At 54.3% G+C, this 21348-nt stretch overlaps 8 protein-coding genes across 8 annotated transcripts; 5 read left to right on the top strand and 3 right to left on the bottom strand.

The window, feature by feature from the left end:
- Positions 1-837: 837 nt before the first annotated feature.
- On the top strand, positions 838-1783 carry GCG54_00002277 (uncharacterized protein; the record flags this gene model as incomplete). Its single annotated transcript, XM_045402373.1, has 3 exons — positions 838-942; positions 1045-1542; positions 1616-1783. 3 exons carry the CDS (start codon positions 838-840, stop codon positions 1781-1783), a joined length of 771 nt encoding a protein of 256 aa, XP_045258735.1.
- Positions 1784-2550: 767 nt separating this feature from the next.
- On the bottom strand, positions 2551-5136 carry GCG54_00002276 (Meiotic coiled-coil protein 2; the record flags this gene model as incomplete). Its single annotated transcript, XM_045402372.1, has 4 exons — positions 2551-3081; positions 3133-3762; positions 3823-4911; positions 5026-5136. 4 exons carry the CDS (start codon positions 5134-5136, stop codon positions 2551-2553), a joined length of 2361 nt encoding a protein of 786 aa, XP_045258734.1.
- A 1237-nt stretch (positions 5137-6373) lies between these two features.
- On the bottom strand, positions 6374-6840 carry GCG54_00002275 (Mitochondrial 37S ribosomal protein S27; the record flags this gene model as incomplete). Its single annotated transcript, XM_045402371.1, has 4 exons — positions 6374-6393; positions 6444-6490; positions 6543-6748; positions 6802-6840. 4 exons carry the CDS (start codon positions 6838-6840, stop codon positions 6374-6376), a joined length of 312 nt encoding a protein of 103 aa, XP_045258733.1.
- Positions 6841-7294: 454 nt separating this feature from the next.
- GCG54_00002274 (Ribonuclease 3) lies at positions 7295-8552 on the top strand (the record flags this gene model as incomplete). Its single annotated transcript, XM_045402370.1, has 2 exons — positions 7295-7561; positions 7620-8552. The coding sequence occupies 2 exons, from the start codon at positions 7295-7297 to the stop codon at positions 8550-8552; spliced, it is 1200 nt and encodes a 399-aa protein (XP_045258732.1).
- A 1288-nt stretch (positions 8553-9840) lies between these two features.
- Positions 9841-10885, top strand: GCG54_00002273 (Autophagy-related protein 37; the record flags this gene model as incomplete). The annotated part of the gene is made up of 3 exons (XM_045402369.1): positions 9841-9856; positions 9964-10261; positions 10333-10885. 3 exons carry the CDS (start codon positions 9841-9843, stop codon positions 10883-10885), a joined length of 867 nt encoding a protein of 288 aa, XP_045258731.1.
- Positions 10886-11924: 1039 nt separating this feature from the next.
- GCG54_00002272 (NADH-ubiquinone oxidoreductase 78 kDa subunit) lies at positions 11925-15725 on the top strand (the record flags this gene model as incomplete). The annotated part of the gene is made up of 8 exons (XM_045402368.1): positions 11925-12448; positions 12681-12755; positions 13060-13307; positions 13373-13396; positions 13447-13498; positions 13554-13568; positions 13643-15547; positions 15608-15725. The coding sequence occupies 8 exons, from the start codon at positions 11925-11927 to the stop codon at positions 15723-15725; spliced, it is 2961 nt and encodes a 986-aa protein (XP_045258730.1).
- A 1104-nt stretch (positions 15726-16829) lies between these two features.
- GCG54_00002271 (UPF0061 protein C20G4.05c) lies at positions 16830-18776 on the bottom strand (the record flags this gene model as incomplete). The annotated part of the gene is made up of 1 exon (XM_045402367.1): positions 16830-18776. One exon carries the CDS (start codon positions 18774-18776, stop codon positions 16830-16832), a length of 1947 nt encoding a protein of 648 aa, XP_045258729.1.
- A 1126-nt stretch (positions 18777-19902) lies between these two features.
- On the top strand, positions 19903-21196 carry GCG54_00002270 (NADPH-dependent conjugated polyketone reductase C1; the record flags this gene model as incomplete). The annotated part of the gene is made up of 3 exons (XM_045402366.1): positions 19903-20115; positions 20305-20425; positions 20478-21196. 3 exons carry the CDS (start codon positions 19903-19905, stop codon positions 21194-21196), a joined length of 1053 nt encoding a protein of 350 aa, XP_045258728.1.
- Between the last annotated feature and the right edge of the window lie 152 nt (positions 21197-21348).

The following is a 21348-nucleotide window of genomic DNA, read 5'->3' as shown; positions in this document are numbered from 1 at the left end:
CCGGAAGCTTCACGTAGTCTATAAATTAGTCTGTGGTTGTCTTTCGGAGTCACCTGGCGCCTAATGGGCTACCTTGTGGAAAATTATGAGCATCCTGAGCCTATGTCTTTCGTATCAAGTCGCCAGGCCTAGGAACCAACCGGATTCCTCTTCGTAACTAATCGGGCTCTAGACTTTTCCGAGATACATTATCTTCACAATCCTTACTACGAGGATAAGGTAAGAGCGGTTCAAAAGAAAAGTTTCATCTGGACGGTGATTCAGAGGGTTCTCGCATGTATTCCTGATGAGTTTGCTCTCCCAGTGCAGAGGAACAACATTGAGAAGCAGGGGCGGCAGCAGGAACAACGGCAGAAACAGTATGTCAGATGAGATTTTAACAGCCTTTGAAAGGATAATGAATGAGGACAGAAGAATACTCAATATCAGCAATACTCTACCTGGTTAGCCAGAATCATTCGCACGCATTGATAGCAAGCTTCAACGGAAAAAAGGTAAACGCAGTTCCAACATCTTAAGCTGCCTAAAGTCTCAAGAGCTGTGAAATAAAAACTTTCGAATCAACCTTAGTAAGACCTGGCGAGATAGTCAGCTCACAAGGTGGCGGGTGACTTGATGTCCAAGTAAAAGCCGGACACATCCATGTAAAGCCGGCCCCGAGCCCCCACAGAATCCGGACGGGGCCGAATGCGGGGTGCATGTCCCCCCGCTTATCTTATCGCATCTACCTACCTCACCCAAGCTCTCCCCCACCAAAGCCAAGCTCCCGTCCCTCCAACTCCACCTCGGCAACGAGTCCAAACAAGCCACGACCGAGACCGCATCCCGACGAACACGATGGCAACGCTCTCAGGCGCAGAGCGCATCCGCGCAATTACCGATGAGGATGGCATGTTCAAGGCCTTTGACACATACCCATGGAAGAAGGACAAGATGTTCCTGGTGAGCCACACCTCGGCGCAAATCGAGCATCTGATTCCGCACCTCTCTCCCTCAGCTAGCCCAATAGTTCCCTATAGCGAGAGCTGACAGCGTCCATGACAGTCCGGCCTCACCGCAATCCTCGGCGATCCAAACACAGCAAACCCCAAAGGAACTCCCTCCGAACTCGCAACCCACGCCCGGATCTTCTACTACGCCTCGCGCATCGGCGTGAGAATCGACTTCAACAGCTACAAAGACTGGCTCGCACGCCACCCGGACCACACACCACCAGACATCCTCCCCGAAGAATACAAGTCCCAGTCGCCAGCAACAAACGCAGCTGTCGACGTGCCGGACCTAACTTCGAAACTCAATGACCTCAAGACCGACCCCGAAACCAAGAACGACGCTGGCGCAGAAGACACGCCGTCATGGCAGACCGCCGCTCCGAAAGGGGAGCTCTACGTCGAGCGGAAAGCTCCCCCGCAAGTAGACGGTGACGGCGATGGAGGCGAGCCAGCGTATCCTGTCGGCTTCGCGGAGATGCTTCAGATGTTACAGAAGGGCATTCCTATCCCAGGAATAAGACAGATACCCGACACTGTCGTCAGGGATGCAGTAAGTTATCTTCATGGGATCTAATCGACATGGAATCCAATATCTCCCGCTTCCTCATGCTTACGTTATTCAGTCCGTCAAGCCATTTGGGAAGCGTGCGGTGCCAAAGAAACCCTGGGAAAAAGACATACCAACTGCAGATGCAGAAGCAGGAGACCAACCTTCCGTAGTTGACGCTGAATTCCCTCCACTTGATGAGACTTCAGCACCAGAGGCTGACAAATCAAGCAAGGACACGTAGATCCGCAGTAGATGATAGGGGGTTTAAAAACTGTCTTACGGCGTTGGGTTAGATTTAGTGCATAAATTGACGGCGTAGGTTGCTGGGCCAAGGCGGTGTTGCAAGCAAACTTTTCTTTCACTATATCAAGACTTCATACTTAGAAATAGTGTAAGAAGACATTCTCTAGCGAAACTACCTCATGTTGATAAGGGACCGCCGCAGATGCTGTCCAATCTGGACCGAAGCACACTCCAAAGCTTTCTGGAATGTGATAATACTACATACAATCATTGCGTTTCTGGTTCTGATATTCCATGCTGGCCCAGCCGCTCATCTTCTTGTCCTCCTCCTAGTCGTCCTTCCGGCTGTGACGAAAGACGTTTCGAGGACTTTTTGGATTTGTTGATGTTCCGCCATGAATAGACTGCAGCATTCTGGTCGGGTTTCGCGATGCAACTCCAACGCCCCGAATGGGGTTTGAGGTCACACTAACGCACCTCCTCCATATTGCAAAATCCATAACCATGATGTGTCCAATGCACTCGACCAAGTGATAACTTGTCGAGAGTAGGATGACAGCTGATCTGTAAATTAATGGCCGAGGAAAATGTTGGTAAGCACGGACATATGCTGTGGTGCGATGACTTCGTCAGAGCTGATGAAAATCAGGGTATGGGTGTGAGGATTAGGAGTGGGGACAATAGTGACGCAAAGAGAGAACATGGAGGGCTCGTGACAATATAGAGAATATTGCGACAAGCTGCTAACGGCCGGAAGAGGACAGTTCAACGATAGCTGTTGCTACCAGCGTAGCGAGGGGGACCACCCATGCGGCCCATTCCAGGACCGACTCCAGGGCCAGGACGGGTGGCGACCGCAGGGTTGGTGCAGAGCATGCCGACACGGGAGCCAAACTTGGATCCACGAAGAGAAACCATGTGCTTGCGGATGTGAGCGGCAACGACTTCTCGATGCTGCATGCCGGCGTGGGTGAGGATGTATTGAATCAGGTAGTTGCCGTACTGGTCGCTGGCAATGTCAACCAGGGGGATACGGGGGCGGTCGACTCGCCCCTCGCACACACGGTCGAGGTAGCGACCGAGAAAGTCGCAACCACCAATCTTGAGGCACTTCTCGACAACTTTGGAGGCATACTGATCGGTACTGTACTCAGCAGCGTAGCGGATGACGTGGTCAATAGCACGAGATCGATCGGCTGGGGCACCATGCTCGCAAATGTGCTGGATACACCAGTTGCCGAATTGGCCATGAGCCACGATGTCAATGTTGGCAAGAACCTCCTCAATGCAGGGGCGCTAGAGACTTTCGTTAGCAAAGAAATAGATACGGTGAAGCCTTGAAATTACCTTGTCTTCCTCGAGGCAATTCTCAAAGATGTTCTGGACGACGAGACTGCCGGTCTCGCCGAGGGCGACCTCGTGCCACATGCCGCGGAGAGCTTCATTGACAAACTTCATGATTTGAGGCGGACTCTCAGACCATCTGAGCTCGAAAAGCTTCTGCCAGACGTGGCAAGCGTAGCGATGGATGACCGTCTCCGGGATGCGGCGGAGCAGCTCATGAACCATGATAGCCTTGTAGTCCTCCGGAACCGAGTCGAAGGCCTTTTGAACGACGTGGCAGCCGAAGGGGTCCATGGAAAGGTTCAGAGTGTTGCCTCGAATGGCCTCTGCGATCTTCACCACTTGCTCGGGAGTTCCGTGCTCGAAGCAGCGCTGGACCAGAAAATTGCCGAAGCGGTTGACCATGAGAGGATAAGCCTGGGCAACAATAGCCTCCACGATCTCGTACTTCTGATCCGGAGTGCCGACCTTGAGTTTTTGCTGCAGGAAGATGGAGGCCTGCTGGTCGTTGTTGCAGACGATCTTGTCGACGATGTACTTCCAGTTGCAGTTGACATTGCGGTCCAATAAGCGACGGTAATTGAGAGGCTCAGTAGTCGGCAGGTAAGTCTGACCCTCGGAAGCAATGGCCTGCTCGGGTTGATCAGTCAGTCTGCTGGATCTAACACCCTTTCTCTGACCATCCCGACGTACCTCGTTCTTCCAGCCAGATGCGGCGGTGAATTCGGTAGCATGGGGCGAAAGCTGACTTCCGATGGACTGCGGATTGTAGCCCTGGTACATGCCGGAGCCCATGTTGCCTCCAGGACCACCCAGACCGCCAGCCATGGGGTCAAACGGAGAGGGTGAGGGGGCGAAGCCTCCGTAGCTAGGTTGGAAGTTGGAGCCACCATACGGCTGAGGAGAAGGCCAGCGGCTGCTCTCGTAGCGATTGTTGCGGCGACTGCTGGGAGGGCGGGAGAACATCTCGGTGTCCTGGTTCATGCGATCTCCGCGGTAGCTGTCTCCCGCGGGAAAAGGCCCAACAGGGTCCATGAATCCTTGGTTGAAGCCGCCACGGCCGCTTCCGTACCAATCTCCTGCCATCGACTGAGAGTCAGGAGGAGGCATGGCTGCACCACTGTTGGAGAAAGGGGGTCTAGCGCTGGCCCAGATGCCACGAGAACGGCTGTAGCCACCAGCGGAGGGCGCACCTGCATCCGAGCTGCTGTCATCATTGGGAACCCAGCTGTTCTCGGGTCCAAGCATGCTAGAACGAACAGACGGCGTTGGCTGCATGATTTCGTCATCCTGCTTCACGGAACGCGTCTGGGCAAGCTCGTGGTCGAGGCGGGTGATCTTGGTTTGGGCTCGAGCAAGCTCCATCTTGAGGCGAAGGAGCTCCTCCATGTTGCCGCGGTTCTCCTTAAGAGTAGCGCTGGCGGGGCGAGTCGTGGGAGCAGTACTGGGAAAGGTATCGGTAGCGGGGGTAATGGGGACAGAAGTGCTGGCCGAGGGAATTGAGTCGTCCACGACACGAGAGTATAAAGCGTCGTCAGTGTTCTTCAGAGCCTCATTCTGCTGGTCGAGCGCGGCTTGCTGCTCCGAAAGCTTAGCAAGGAGCATATCCATGGGGTTCGTGCCGGCAATTGTGGTCGACTCCTGATTGGTCTTCTTCTGTTGTCGCTGTGAGCGAGGCAGCAGATGGCGGGTCGAAGAACCAACCTTCAAAGCATTCTGATTGATTAGCTTGGAAGAAGCAAAGGTCGAGACACCCGGCTTGAGGTTGCCGAGCGAATGGTCCTTTCGATATTCGTCAGCAAAGATCCTGTGGCATTCAATAATTCCACGATGTCTGTCATTGGCCCGGCAAGACCCAAGCTGATATGAGTGAATAGACAGAAGACATGAACTCACGTTGCCGACAGACTCGGGCGACTGCTTCATGTACTCCTCTCCGAAGACGGGCATCGACGTAACAGGCGAGCCTCGCTTCGAAGTAGCGTACGCGGAGTCGGGAGTAGACATGGTGGGCTCGCGAACGATGCCTTATCGAGGAGTCGATACGTTGCAGAAAATAAGTCAGGGTATTGCCCAAAAGTGGCAGAAGAAATGAGAAAGATTCCTTTGCAAGGGTTGCAGATGGAGGAGTGCGGATGGAATTTTCCTCTCTGCGTTGGAGGTTTGTGGTGGTGAAGGTGAAGGTGAGGGTGAAGGGGAGAGAGAAGAGTTTTGTTTTTGGGGTGGTCGAGATGTGGAAGTAGGGAGAGGCAGGAAGGCGGCAGCAACAGAGGCAGCTGAGGGGAAGGAGACCACTCTGGACTGTACAGGTACCTCCTTGTGGTATTTGCGGTAGATCTCACTGAGAAAATCCTCCACAAAGTCGGGAAACAACAAGTCAGTAGATACCTGGCTCTAAATCCGACCTGGGTGTGAGGTAGGAGAGGTGCGTTGCTGAGGTGACTTTTTGCTCAGGCAAGAAAGGCGGTTGTAGGTGTTGAAGGAGGCAAGAGCGATTGTTGACTGGCAAAAAATCTGAGAACGATCCTCCTCTTTTGAGACGAGTGAGTGGCAGTCGGATCGTCTGGTCTGCAGGCACCAACTTCGAGGTCTTGCTTTAGCTACCTTAGCTGGACCGGAGAACAATTGCCCCACTACTTTAATATCACTGATATTCTGATTTTTTAGGAACCGCTCAACGTGAAATTCCTTGGTGCTGTACCGGGAGGCCATTTGGCGGGTGTGCAAGGTCTATAGGATTTCAGCACCTTGTGAGGCCCTCGTGATTTACAACCGTGCTTTCGGCCCATTTTGGAGACATAGCGACCTCGGGCCGTCATTGAGTTCCTTTCTTCTCTATACAAGCCTAATGAAAGGCAGACAGTCTTCCCAGGCTAGGTAAAGATTATCAGCAAGCGAACCTTTCTGAGATTTTTCATAACGTCATTCAAATCGGTCTACGCATTGCAGCTCTTGCTATGAGAGACCTTCACATACACCGTATATAATACATTGGATGCCTCTATCTCGTCACCCTTTCCGAATGTGTACACCGGAAGCCAGGCTGACAGCGGCTGAAATGTCTCAGCACGACCCAGAGGTCTTTGACTGCGGTTCGGACGCAAATTCGAGTTCCGAAAGATATCACCAATTGCGCCGCAAATCGTGAGCATAAATCGAGAGCATGTCGACAGGTTGATATCGGGGAGGTTGTTCGCCGGTTGTGCAGGGTATCGTACAGCAGAGTTGACTATGTGGGCAGCGTTTATTTCTTCTTCTTGACGACTGCGAGGCTGTCAGCGTGGATACCAAACGAAGTGGACGGCAAGACTTACCCTTCTCCTTCGCCTTCTTTGGTGCACTCTTTCCTCTAGCCTTCAATCTGTACCTCTAATCAGCGCGAATCCCTTGTTTCTCCTCAAGCCAGAGCATACCCAGCAATGTGGTCCAATCTGTCCAATTCATCCAAGTCGAGAGTCGTGAGCTCAGGGCCAAATTCCTTCTGAACATCTCGGACAGTGAGAACCTTGCGCGGGTAGTAGGCAGCAAGAGCAGGTCCCTTCAACCGTTGGCGCAGGATCTTGTTGCCCGTACGGACACCCTCGGGGTTAAATGTTGTCGCAAAGAGTTCGCATCGGGCCTACAACTGTCAGCTCAAAGTTCACGGGCAATAAGTTCCTCCGAGTGACATACCTTCATGAGGTCCAGCAACCTCGCGCGTGGTACACTCATCTTTGCCTCGTCCGCAGGTCGATGACGGGGATCGGAATTTTGTCGCGATATGCAAGACCTTGACAGAGACGTTGAATGCCAGACCCACTTGGCTGGTTTGCGCTGCCCAATTGGGTGTGCGCACGGATTATCGATTGACCGCTGACTTGCAACCGGGCCCAGGCAGGCGGGCGGCGGGTAGGGCCCCGTCCTTCCTAACGCTGGTCGACTGGGTAAGGTACCCACTGGCGGGCGCGCTTCGGGTGACAGGGATGCAAATTGATGATTGGAAGTGCTTTCAAATGGCATCTGAAATATCGAATAAATCAATTTTCTCATTTTGGAAACTTCCTATACGCTAAGTCCAGTTTTCGTTTGTGCACTAAAAGCCTCTGTGCAAAGTGCTTGAATAGCGATACGAATTGCACTAAACCCCGACTCTTTCCTGCCCCAAGCCAAAGCGCCGATTTTCACAATGAGCAAACGTCCCAGCTCAACTTCGGAGGGCTTGCCTCCCAGCAAGAGAAGACAAACAGACAACGAATCCGTCGAATTGATTGTTTCTCATAGCGATGAACTCATCAAGTGTCTCCAGGCGCTGAGCAAATCGCCCAAGGGGACATCGCCTCAGGGTGACATGCTACAAAATCTTCGAATCCTCAGCAAAAAGCTCCTTCCGTCGTTCAAGTATCTAGCTGGCGAAGAAGAATATTTGCCTGAGAATGAGGAGATTAAGTCAAAGGTGAGGATATTCCAAAAAGTGATGCCGCACCACGAAGGCCAGACTTACAAATTTGCAGGAGAAATCTATACACTCACATTCACTCGATGGGCCTCCAATTCCTTCCCTCTCAGCCGTCCGACCTTGGACTGCCTCGGACATTCCCGCCACATTACCACCTCTACCCAAAATCAACAATCCCGTCTTGGAGGTAGCTGCCTTCACTCACCAAGGAAAGGTCAAGAACAAAGGCGACCTGAGCTACGACCGCCTCGAGTGGCTCGGAGACGCTTACGTGGAGCTATTATCGACATGCCTCATCTTCCAAACATTCGGAGGCTTGCCTACCGGAAAGTGTTCCCAGATACGAGAAGTCCTCATCAAGAATGCCAACCTCGGCGACTATTCTACGCAATATAAGCTTTTCGAGAGAGCAATCCTCCCAGCTGAGCTTGACCCGAACAGCAAGATAGCGGTGAAAGCAAACCCGCAAGAAGTCAGGAAAGTCAGAGGTGACTTATTCGAGGCTTATGTTGCTGCCGTCATTCTCTCTGATGCAGACGGTCTTCGCCGGGCCGGAGAATGGCTGCGCTCACTCTGGAGTATGACAATCAAGGACAAGATTGAATCTGCCGACAGGACTCCAGACATTCATGTTGTGAAGGAATTGGGGAGCTCAGCGGCACCACAGGAGTCCAAGCTACCCCCCAAAGTCGAATTATCGAAACTCATTGGAGCTAAGGGCATCAACATTCGGTATGAAGACTTGCCCAGCGCCAAACAGAAGGACAAGTTGAATAAGAAGCTGGCTTTGTTCACTGTTGGCGTGTATCTGGATGGATGGGGCGAGAGGAACAAACTTCTTGGAGTGGGCAGCGATCTGAACAAAAAGGAGGCTGGACAGAAAGCAGCCGCAGCTGCACTGGGCAACAAAAAACTCATGAAGACGTACCAGGACAAGAAGGTCGCTTTGTACAAAGCTCGCGAAGACTTGGATGGGATGGAGCCTTAGGCACGACACTATTGACTGGATGAACTTTGCAGAGCGTGATGACGCAAGTTGGATGTGGTGATGGTCAGGTTTCGAAGTAGCATTGTACCCACGATACCAATACATACAGTACCGATATCAAAAAGCTTGATGCTTCAATTCCTTGACCGCTGAGAACGTGGCTGTCGTGAAAAGCTCTGCGATTCAAATATAGGACGAAAACGCATCGCCCTCGTGATAAGCCAGTCGTAGCGCAGCTGAGCGTGTACGCGTGCCAGGAGCCAGCAATGCCGAAAGACGACGTTCGGCCGCACAGGAAGACCAGACGTCCCTCGGCTTGTGCATGGCCAGCCAGGTGTAAGTGGCTTCTAGCGCCAGTTAACGGAACTTAATTGACGAAAACATAACATTAGAGAGATTTCCCAAAAGAGCGTGCCGCAAACCCCAGATGTGCTCGACCTTGGGCCGGCTGCCCGCATTTCACGTGTTTGTTGTCTCGGCCGACCGACCACCCAGGCGGCATCGCACTACGGGCAGCACGACGCGGGGTGGGCGAGATTAAATTGCTAGTCGGGATCTCGGAGACGCAAACCCCTGACAAGCCCGCGTCAGGCCCGCGCGCCCACCCCCGGCTGGTGCTCCAGTGTCCTTGTGCTGCTGTGGAGAGAGGTCGGTAGCGTGGCAGCGTGGGCTTGCGTTGCGTCGTTGCGTGACCGGCCGAGGCAAAGAATTACCGGCAACTCACTCGCACTCGCACACCACCTTTTTTGGCTGCTCTGGTGCTCCAGCTGTTGCTAACATCGGCGCGAACTGCTCTCTAACCACCTCACCTCCCAGACCCCCAGCAGCTGATTGCCGGTACCGAACAACGGATACCTACCTACCTAGCTTGCCCTGCCTACCTTGTCTGGCGGTACCCGCCCGTCGCTGTAACTTGCCTAGCCGGTATTATCTTACCTTTCCCGCGGCCGCCAACCACGTCTCGTCCAGTCCCTCGTTGACGACTCCAAGGTGCAACTCCATGGCGGAGCTCTCTCAACATGCATGTCAGCGTGCTGGATTTCTAAATCTGTCGTTTTACCAGCACCTGTCTCTTTAATTCAGCTGCCACTGCTACGCACCCTTGTGGAGGTGAAGCAGTTGGTACGCTTTATCTAAGTTATCTCACCCGGTTGTTGAGCCGAGCCCAACCCGACCCTCCCGCCGACTCAGACCTCGGACATCCACGCGACTCCCTCACCTCCAATCTTCACCCACCCACCCAAATCGAAATTGTTCGGTGTCCTGTCCGTACAGGACGGCCTTCTAGATGGCCGACTCTGTGGGTGAGTTTTTAGCAAACCAGAAAACCTTACTTCCCTTGGTTTTCTCCCGTTGTGGGGAGTGCAATTCCCCGGCTAATTGTATCGTCATGCTCTTCCACCGCCCATAGACCGCGTCTTCGTCCATGCCTTAAATACCGTCAAAAAGATCCCCAAAACGGGGGCCTCGCGCCCCCCGCCGTCAGACAGACTCCGACTCTATGGCCTGTACAAGCAAGCGATGGAGGGAGATGTCGATGGCGTCATGGAGCGCCCGACCTCGGCTTCCGGATTGCCTCCCGACGAGCTGCAACGCGAGAAGGACAAGTGGGATGCCTGGAACTCTCAGAAGAGCTTGACGCGCACGGAAGCAAAAAGACGATATATCGAGGCATTGATAGAGACGATGCACAAATACGCGACCACGCCGTAAGACTCCCAGCCACCTTCCCTTCCGAGCGCGCATCACGACCAGGCCGCCACTGACTCGCCATCTGCAGGGACGCGAAGGAACTCGTCGCGGAACTTGAATTTGTGTGGAATCAGATCAAAAACAACAGCCCGAGTTCGACCGATTCGTCGCCGAAAGGAACAGGATACACCACCGAGTCCCGCCGGTTCCTGCAACCATTGAGCGGATCGGAGGGTCCCATGAAGATACTCAGTCCCATGAGCGAAGACGATGCCGCCGAGCGAGATTCCGATAGGCGGTTGGGATACAACGACGGCATAGAAGACGACGCACTTGTACCGAGCAGTAATTGGTCGCGCAGCGTGGAACGTGCATTGGAGAAACTGACGGCCGAAGTTGCCGCCATGAGGGAGCAAATAACGACCGGGAGAGAGTGGAAGTCTAGAAAGCAGCGCAGCTTTATGGCTTGGGTCCGGTGGTTCGTGTGGATCGTCATGAAACATCTCGCCATTGATATCGTCCTGTTAGCCTTCATACTGCTCTGGATGCGCAAGCGGAAAGACAGACGGTTAGAGGACTTGGTTCGGGCAGGGCTGAAGCTGATGAGGGAATACGTGAGAAAAGTCCTGCCGTCCAGATGACAACACTCGCGTGGGACTTAAGAAGCCCGCATACAAGATCCTACAATGGATGGATGGATGAGATGGCCTGCTGCCGCGTTGGGGTGCAGCCGCTTGTCTGAGCAAGATCAGCGGCATGTTAGTCTGAACGAAGCTGAGAGGCTCGCTAGACTTTAACATCAACTCGTCGCTCGACTCGGTCATGGCGTATCGGGCCCATCTCCCTACACCACAACCCACGACAGTCCGCTTCCGAATAAGTCTGGCCAAAAGTTCATCTTCAAGCGACGTTTTCGCCCTACGATCGAAAGCGACATGTCCAAATTTCAAAGTTTTTGTACAACACACCAGGGGATAAATGCCGAGCCGAGCAGAGGGGTTGATTCAGCGAGAGTGTTACAGCATCATTGGGCGGTATCAGCAGCCATTATTGCCATTTGAAGAGCCATCCAAGTATACCATAGTCAATAGGGCAGTTATCATTGAATAAGACCAATTAACTTTGTCATCACATATTGCGATTCCCACGCACGCCGCACTTTGTCGCCAGGTCACTCACTGCAAAACCAATCGACAATGACCAAGACACGAGGAGTAACAAAAATGATCCCAACAGTTGTATTTCTGCATTCTTCCATATTTTGGTCGTGTTCCCTCGATGTAGGGGCTGGAAACACCCCATCCCCTACGAGTTGTGCATTGGACTCAGGGTCCTTGTCAGTCGTGGAACCCAAGGTGACTTGTACCTGGCTTAGAAACACGCTTTAATCGAGCGCGGACTTGGACCCTCCCTGAACCTCAACGCCCCATCTACAACTCCCACCCAATCCGGCGAAGAACGAAGTCCGGTTCTTTCGCCTCACGGCACCCATCATACTAAACTCAAGTTACCCTTTCTTCTTCAATGGATTGAGGCTACCGAACACTCGTCGACAGGATGCAGGACGCAGGCAGTGGAGGGAAGGCAGGCGATGCGCCTTTGCACGCGGCAGGAGAGGCGAGTAATCCCTTGGAGGAGGAGGAGGAATACATCCCGAGTCTCCGAGCCAACGCGCAGGCAATGGCCATTTTCGTACCACTGGAAGAATCCCTCTTTGAGCCTTCTGAAGCACCCAAGACCAATGGCGAGCGTCTCGAAAAGACCATCGACAAGCTAGACAAGCACTTTGCAGCGGTGCAGGAGAACATCATGTTCGTCTATGAGCGAGAGCGGCGTCGCATCATCCAGGTTGCGAAGAAAATGGAAGCGATGAACGGGCCTGTTGAGACAGACACTTCTCTCACGCCTCACGACCAGGAGGTCTTGCAGGCCTACATCGAAGCACCGTTGCCGCCTGGCGCCAACTACGCTGCTTACCACAGCCGAACTCAGACGACATACACAGCTCCTGTCGCGCCAACGGAGAATTTGCCTGCCAGGCAAGGTGCCATTCAGTGGTCTCTATACAACGCGGGCCAGGAGCTCGTTCAGATTTATGGCTATCATGAACACGCTGAGAATATATTGGCCGGGTATCGGGCGGCTCTCAAGAAGGAAGTTGATGCAGATACTACCAAAGATGGAAGTGGAGGCGAGATGTCCCAGTAGGCTCAACGAGCTCGCAGGAGCTGTTGAAAGAGTTTGGAAGGAGTGGTGTTCGACCAGTGTAATCGACGAGGATCGACGAGGACAACGGGAAGGACGGACCGTCTATATACCTGCACCTCGGGCCCGAATATTTGTTTGTCTCCATCGCCACAACGCGGTCAACGTCAACGCGTGACAGCGACACATGTGGTAAATGTCACAGCACGAAATGTGTGCAACTGTACATAGCCTTCGCAAGATACTAGCAAATCCACATGCAGTCTACAAATATCTTGTCGTCATCATAATATGTAACGACCGGCGGTAAGAGGCATCGGTCATTGAAGAAATCTCCCATGCTTCCATAAACGGCGTCAAAATGTTTCTCTAGAGCTACTAGATAGAGGAAGGCTCGACAGAAGCAGCCTTGCGGCGCTCAAGCTCACCTACGATAAGTGCCCGTGTACAATTGATGAAGAGGAAAAGAAGAAGAGGCGCTGCGCGATGAAATTTTACCCGAGGATTAAATGGTGCACGGTGGGTTTTGTGGGTGCCTCAGGCCCCGAACAGCTCCAAGCCGGCTCGACCAATCACGGCCGATGTAAATTAATCGCGATTTACGCACTAGCGCCACCAAATCCCCATGGCCCGGGACAGAAGAGCAGTTCCCTCCCGACGTCAACGATTGTGAGATTCAATCCGCCTCCCACCATTTCGCCCTCCCACGTCTCGTCTCTGTCTCAATCCGTCAAGGCGACACGATGCTGCGGCACTCTCTAGCACGTTCGGCTTGGCGGACTGGCAAGCAGGCCGCCAATGCCTCGCGAACTTTTGCAACCACAGCTCGCAGGAATGCCGAAGTCGAGCTGACAATCGGTACGCCTGCCCGCCCTGACGAGGGTCCAATTGGACTTCATAGGCCTTGCTAACATGATCCGCAGACGGAAAGAAGGTTTCTGTTGAAGGTGAGGTGTAACGAGTGCGGCTCCGGAGACTCCTGCTCATGATTATCTAGCCGGCTCCGCCTTGATTCAAGCTTGCGAAAAGGCAGGCGTAACAGTGCCCAGGTTTGTCCAGCCGCTCGAAAACCATCTTGAATGTCATTTGCTGACTCCGTAACAGATATTGCTATCATGAGTACGAAATCCTCCAATCGAGTCGATGACCGGTACCATTCCGAGGGATAGCCCCCCACTGACAAATACGAACAGAAAGCTTGCGATTGCCGGTAACTGCCGTATGTGCTTGGTCGAAGTCGAGAAAGCCCCGAAGCCCATCGCCTCCTGCGCATGGCCCGTACAGCCCGGTATGGTCGTCAAGACCAACTCCCCGATTACACACAAAGCCCGCGAGGGTGTAATGGAATTCCTCCTCGCCAACCATCCGCTCGACTGCCCTATCTGCGACCAGGGTGGTGAGTGCGATCTCCAAGACCAGTCGATGCGTTACGGTGCCGACCGTGGCCGTTTCCACGAGATGGGCGGCAAGCGTGCTGTCGAGGACAAGAACATCGGACCCCTCATTAAGACCTCCATGAACAGATGTATCCACTGCACACGATGCGTCCGTTTCTCCAATGATATTGCCGGAGCCCCCGAGATGGGCTCTTTCGGCCGTGGCAACGACATCCAGATTGGTACCTACCTCGAGCAGAACCTCGACTCCGAACTTTCCGGCAACGTTATCGACCTCTGCCCCGTCGGCGCTCTCACCTCAAAGCCTTATGCCTTCCGTGCGAGACCTTGGGAGCTGAAGCACTCCGAGTCTATCGATGTCCTTGACGGTCTCGGCTCCAACATCCGCGTCGACTCCCGTGGCCTTGAGGTCATGCGTATTCTCCCCAGGCTCAACGACGACGTCAACGAGGAGTGGATCAACGACAAGACCCGTTTCGCCTGCGACGGCCTGAAGACCCAGAGACTGACCATGCCTTTGATCCGCCGCGACGGCAAGTTCGAGCCCGCTGACTGGGAGGCTGCCCTTATGGAGGTTGCCAACGCCTACCACCACATCCAGCCCAAGGGCAACGAGTTCAAGGTGATCGCCGGTGAGCTGACTGAGGTTGAGTCCCTGGTTGCCATGAAGGACCTGGCCAACAAGCTCGGTTCCGAGAACCTGGCCCTTGACATGCCCAACGGAAGCAAGCCCATCGCCCACGGTGTCGACGTCCGCTCCAATTACCTGTTCAACTCCAGAATCTACGGCATTGAGGAGGCTGATGCCATCCTTATTGTCGGCAGCAACCCCCGTCACGAGGCCGCCGTTCTGAACGCTCGTATCCGCAAGCAATGGCTCCGCTCTGACCTCGAGATCGGTGTTGTTGGCGAGACTTGGGACTCTACTTTCGAGTTTGAGCATTTGGGTACCGACCACGCCTCTCTGAAGTCGGCTCTTGCCGGACCCTTCGGCAAGAAGCTCCAGGCTGCCAAGCGCCCCATGATCATCGTTGGCTCTGGTGTCACTGACCACGAGGATGCCAAGGCCTTCTACGAGACCGTTGGTGCCTTCGTCGACAAGAACGCCGCTAACTTCCTTACTGAGGAGTGGAACGGATACAACGTTCTCCAGAGAGCCGCTTCCCGCGCCGGTGCCTTCGAGGTCGGCTTTACCACTCCCTCCGCTGAGGTTGCTGAGACCGCCCCCAAGTTCGTCTGGCTCCTCGGTGCAGATGAGATCTCTGAGAAAGACATTCCCAAGAACGCCTTTGTCGTCTACCAGGGCCACCACGGCGACCGCGGTGCCCAGATTGCCGACGTCGTCCTCCCCGGTGCCGCGTACACCGAGAAGGCCGGTACCTACATCAACACCGAGGGTCGTGTCCAGATGACCCGCGCTGCCACCTCCCTTCCTGGCGCTGCCAGAACGGATTGGAAGATCATCCGTGCCATCAGCGAGTTCTTCGGCGCCCCCCTGCCCTACGACGACGTTGCCCAGCTCCGTGACAGAATGGTTGAGGTCAGCCCGGCCCTGGCGGCCTACGACGTTGTTGAGCCCGTCGCTCTGCAGCAATTGAGCAAGGTTCAGCTGGTTGACCAGAACAAGGGCACCAAGGCCTCTGGCTCGCCTCTGAGGAAGGTTATTGACAACTTTTATTTCACAGACGTCATCTCAAGAAGGTATGTTGCTCCTGTCTCCTAAGCTTTGGTGTCGAGTATTAAGCTAACGTGCCTTCTCAGTTCGCCAACAATGGCCCGCTGCTCTGCGGCCAAGGCCACTGGCAACCCCAAGACCAACTTCATGGCACCAGGCATGGAGGAGGACAGGCCGATGGGCCAGGTTGCGTACGGAGCATGAGGGGCAGGCTGTACGATCGTAGAGAAGAGAATAAAAGAAAGTTCTTTTGTCAGGGATGGGAGCATTGCTTGTACATAATAGGATGCGAGGGTAGAGTCGGGTGGAAGTTGAAGAAAGTAAATAACTTCAACCTGCTGTTTCCTTGATGTGAAAGCAATTGATGATTAGTTAACGAAATCTTCCCGCAAGTTGTTGTCAGTTTCGTGCCATGAATGATGTGTGAGATGCCATCAGCAGTCTGCCTTCTTCCTCTAACTAACGAAGGATAAAGACGGCAATGCGGACAGAGACGGGGACAGAGACGGGGACAGAGACAGGGGCAAATATAGTGATAGTAATATGAGGGCAGCGAGGAGAATACCTAGCTTTGGAAGGCTTTGCTCATATACGTACAGCGCAGGATGAACTAGGAAGGTGGCAGGTGGTTCTTGCCTTGAACTGGCTTTCAACTGACGGCAGCTACCTATCTAGGACTGGTTCCTTCCCTCGATATTCAACAGCGAGCAGAGGTGTTGATGGCTCAGTTGGTCAGGTCTGGCCAATGTGCTTGCGCCCTGAAGTCCTTGACACTTCTGTTCGCTGGGTCATAATATGGTTATGGGTTCAACCCTGCCTTTTGCCATTTGAAAGAGCTTTTTCTTTTTTGCCCCTGCTCCTCGCACCCAGCAGTGTGGTGATTCTCAACCGACACACTGATGATATTTTGACAGACCGAAGCTAACCACGCACTCAAACAAGCCGCTCAGGAAGGTAATGAAAGTTGCTGGCCCTCAGAGGCTTCTGGGCTACGTCAAAGACTTTCCACAAAACAACCCAAGGACACCACAGAGGTACAATCTTAAACAACATCCGCCATTAATCTCACGGCCTTCGGAAGGGGCCTTATGCAATTGTAGACAGCATCGGCCGCAAACAGAAGACAAAAAGTCGCAAATATCCTACGGTCTGTACTACCCAAAAGACGGCTGGGAACCGACATTGTTCGAGCCAGATCTCCTGATACAAGTCCATGGAACCGTTTCACGAAAATCAACGAAACGTCAATGTTTGATGCTCAGCCATAGCCCGTGTGTAGTAGATTACTACTCATCATGTAGCATTAATCTAAGAGCTACAGCTACACTGAATAGCTCTCTTCAACTTGGGCACATCCCCGACCCAGCGTTCCTCCTCTTGCTTGTCCCCCTTGTATACCTTTCCATCAAACTCTGCCCCGTCCCAGCTGTCCGCAAATGGGTTCAGTGCCATGTGCATGACCCTCTTCAGCACATCTCTCTCGTCCTCCTTCTCAACTCTCTTGATGATTTCATCGAGGACCCAGCCGCGGGGGATGAAGTTGGGGTTGACAGCCTTCATGGCCGTCACCCTCTCATCGTCCTTGTCCTCGCCCCAGTCCTCGACGACACGAGCGCGCCACTTGTCCAGCCACGAGGCGACGTCGGCGCGACCCTTATCGGTGACACCCTCGGCATGGAAGAATCGCGCCGCAACTTCCTTCCTTCCCGCCTCGTCCGCGATCTCAGAAAGCCTGACGGAGCTGAGGCGGCGGAAGAAGTGGTTAAAGTCCAACTCATGCGTCTCCATCGTGTCGAGGATGCCGCTGAACAGGTCGTCAAAGTCGCTGTCCTTGAAGTTCTTCAGACCGACGCGCAGGGTCATGAGACGCTTGTACTCCGCCAGGAACAGCGCCTTGTACTCCTCGCCGACCTGCATGATCAGCTTCTCCGCACGGCCAACGAGCTCCTCGGCCTGGCTCTCTTCGACGCCCTGGTTGACGAAAGTGTCCTCGTCCACGCCGGCTCCGGCCCCGATGAGCTCGCCCAGCGCCTCGCCGAACCTAACGAGGTTCCACCAGATGATGGTCGGCTGGTTGCGGTAGCTGTATCTCAACATGTAATCATCGTGGTTCGGCGTGTACGCGGGGTCGAAGTTGTCCATGAACGCAAACGGTCCAAAGTCGATGCTCAATCCCATGATTGACGTGTTGTCCGTGTTTAGGACACCGTTCATGAAGCCGTACGCCTGCCACTTCGCCACCGTCAGTGCATTGCGCCGCGCAACCTCACGGAACAACCGAGTGAAACGGTTCTCTGCAGAGTCATCCGGCCCCTGGATCTCTGTCGCAGGCACGCCACGGCTGGGCTCAAGAGACTTGGCCGGCTCTTCCGGGTTCTCGAGGCGGGCGGGCAGAGACTCCCAGCCGCCGAGAACGTCCTCGGCGACGTACGTTGCGAGAGTGCGCAGGAGTGCGCGGTCACCTCTTGCGCGGGGAAGGTCGAAGTTGCCGAGGCGGATCCAGGATTGGGCGAAGCGCAGGACGATGGCGCCGGGCTCGACGGTCTCGCGGCGGACTTTGGTGTTGGGCAGGAGGGTCAGGGACAGGGCGCGCGTGCTGGGGATCTTGAGGGCGTTGAGGGCTTCGGAGACGATGAACTCGCGGATGCTGGACCGCAGAACGGCCTTGCCGTCTGCGAAGCGGGAGTACGGTGTGATACCCGCGCCTTTCAGCTGCAGCTCATACCGAACCTTCGTTTCCGGGTTCGTCGTCTCGAACAGAGAGATGGCTCGTCCGTCACCGAGCTGGCCGGCCCATTGTCCAAACTGGAACCCGCCATAGCACTGCGCCCAGGGGTATCCTCCCTCCAGTTTCTCTTCGTCCCACCCATGTAACCTGTTACCGGCAACAGTCTGCTTGAACTCCTCCGTCTCTTCGTCCCCTTCCTTGATGCCAATGTCGCGCAGAGCAGCAGGGCTTACGGCGAGAAGCTCCGGGTTCTCAGCCTTCTCGGGGCGCACCCAGGTAAAAGCGGCTTCGCGGACCTGGCGCGGGGTGATTTGATCGCGGGGTGTCTTGTGAGAGTCGGCGGGCGTGGGAAAGGTAGAGTCGGCGGGGAGCGAGGAGGTGTAATGCCATGTCTTTGGCAATTCAGCTAGCGGGAGGCGGCCGTGGCCGCTCGCTGTCGTGGCTGAGCCGTTGGAAAGTTGTGCAGCCATGAGGGGCTTCGTGAAGGCGTTTGGGACGGCGCGGCGGGAAAGTAGTCTCGAGAGCATATACGCGGATTGCGACAAAAAAGTCAATAGCGCATGCGATGATACTCAGTCTAGTTAAAGACTTTTATGACGAACTGCAGAGGCAACGTGAGATTTGGGGTATCTTGAATTGGATGAGGACTAAGGAAAAATTGCCCCTCAGAGGCAAAGACTGCAATTTGCTAATGATGATGATAGTGTAAGCCGTCCCATCACCGTCGGTGTTGAAGACTCGACCCCTCGGAGCTTTCTCAGTGGCGATTGGGGAACACCCATGCTGAGTGCTGACCTAAGCTCCACTGGAAATGCGCACCCGGATAGAGAACCTCGGCGACCATCTCGACGGTCGCCGGCCTCAACTCCGTTTCCGATCACGGAGTCTTTCATTGCGTGTTCGTCTTATTAAGCCTCAATTCCAAATAATCGAAGTCCTGCTCGGTGACCGGCTCAGGTCCGACGGTGTCGTGTTCCGTTGCTCTCAACACCTCGGCCCGTGTGCCGGCCGACGCTCAAGTCACGCAAGAGCTCCGGGCATGCCGTCATAGGCGTTGGTCAGAACTGCGTACAAAAAGCCCCGCGCTCGCGAGATTTCAGCGCACCCTGACAGGTCTGGTTGGGGGCCGGGGCAGGTGGGGTTCTACGGTGTGCCCTGTGCTTCAGACGGGACCTCAAGACGCTCCACGAACTTGATGCCGTTACTGTTTGTCAGAGCAATGGTTTTCAGGACTTGACGCGGTACAGCTTCTTCGCCCCTGTACAGCATGCCGATAGAACCGATAACTTTAACTGGCTGGCTGGTAACCGTTGCCAAGGGTTCCATCGAGGACCCCGTGTTGATGTGCCGAACAGGGACTGTACGGATGATGTCAATGGCCAATCCAGACAGTGTGTGCAGTATCCGCCGCGACGGTTAATGACGGTCCGCTGCATGTTATCGAAGCGAGGGAAGGGGGAATACGCAAACCCGGCACGATGTGGCTGGCGTGCTTGCTTGGTATCGTCTGGTCCCCTCGTCCCATCGTTCCCTGATACACTACGTGAATTCCACAGGCTCGTCTGAACGAAAAACGAAGCATTGGTCCATCTGATTAGAAATATAAACCCACTCAGCTCTTCTGCCCCTCCTTCCAACATCCTACACAACCGTATGTTCCTCACGAGAACGATCTCGAGACTGCCGTCAACAACATCATCTTGGCTTCGTCATCACTCCATTCCTCGACCCCTCAGTCCCCAGCTCCAGCAGCGCAAAATGAACTCAATTCTTTCGACCTTCAAGCCTGATGCCTCGGGCACACCCCCGAAGCAGGTCCCCTACATTCCTTGGCTCAAACTCAATGATGGCAATGAGATCCCAATGGTGAGTGACGCTTGTTGTTGTTCCTGCGGCATGGTGCCCACGCCCGCGGGAGGATCCTAGCTCGGTCTGCCGTGTGTCAGCACCATAAGGGTCGCTTGGGACGGGAATGCACCAATGTGCCGGTTGATCGCTGCCACGCTGCCGCACACTTAGACTGCAACGTGTGATGGACCGCTGACGTAGCGGCAGCTTGCGTATGGATTGGGCACGGCCAACTACAAGACGGGCGGCGCTGGGTTCGATGAGAAGATTGTCAACAACACCGTCATGGCCGTGAAGCTGGGCTACCGCCATCTCGATGGTGCCGAAGGTATGTGCAGGGACCCTTTAACATCGTCATTGAGCACGCCCTGACAGGCCAGTCTACGGAAACGAGGAGGAGCTCGGCGCGGCCATCAAGAAGGCCGAGAAGGAGGGTGTCCCCAGAGAGAAGCTATTCGTCACTGCCAAGATCGCGGGCAACAAGAAGCAAGACACTGAAGAGGCCTTCACTCGCACGTTGAAGAAAATGGGTCTTGAATATGTCGACCTCTATCTGATCCACGCCCCTTTCTTTGCCGATTCCGAGGAGGAGCTCCAGCAGAAGTGGGCTGACTTCGAGGCTATCAAAGAATCTGGCCGAGCAAAGTCAATCGGCGTCAGCAACTTTTTGCAGTCGGATCTCGAGGTAATCTTGAAGACCGCCAAGACCCCGCCCGCCATCAACCAGATTGAATTCCACCCCCACTTGCAACACGGCGACTTGCTGGACTTCCACCGCAAGAACAACATCGCCGTAGCGGTCTATGCACCCCTGACCCCGATCACCTCTGACGTCGACAGTCCTGTCCGGACCATCTGGGCCAACTTGTCAAAGAAGTATGGTGTCAGTGAGTCTGTAATTGGACTCAGATGGTGCCTAGACCAAGGCCTCGTGACTGTCACGACCTCGTCGAAGGAGGATAGATTGCAGAGTTATCTGAACCATCTGCCTGCCATCAAGTTGACGCCCAGAGAGGTAACCGAGATTGCAGAGGCTGGCAAGTCAAAGCATGTCCGAGGATTCTGGCAGGACAAGTTCGACCCGGAGGACACTCGCTAAGCACGCAAGTCAAAAGCTTTGCTGAAGGTCTGTTGGTTCGAGACTCTCTTTCCAGAAGACCGATTCTATAGTATTAGGGCCAATAAATTTAATGAATAATTGAACTTGTCTTGTCTCGATAGCCGCGAGAAAGGATTGCCCGTCTGCAGACA

This window comes from Colletotrichum gloeosporioides (genome assembly GCF_011800055.1).
Source record: "Colletotrichum gloeosporioides strain Lc1 chromosome Unknown consensus_84, whole genome shotgun sequence".
NCBI classification, from domain to species: domain Eukaryota; kingdom Fungi; phylum Ascomycota; class Sordariomycetes; order Glomerellales; family Glomerellaceae; genus Colletotrichum; species Colletotrichum gloeosporioides.
Note: the sequence above shows the minus strand (reverse complement) of the source record. Positions and strands in the feature narration are given on the sequence as shown.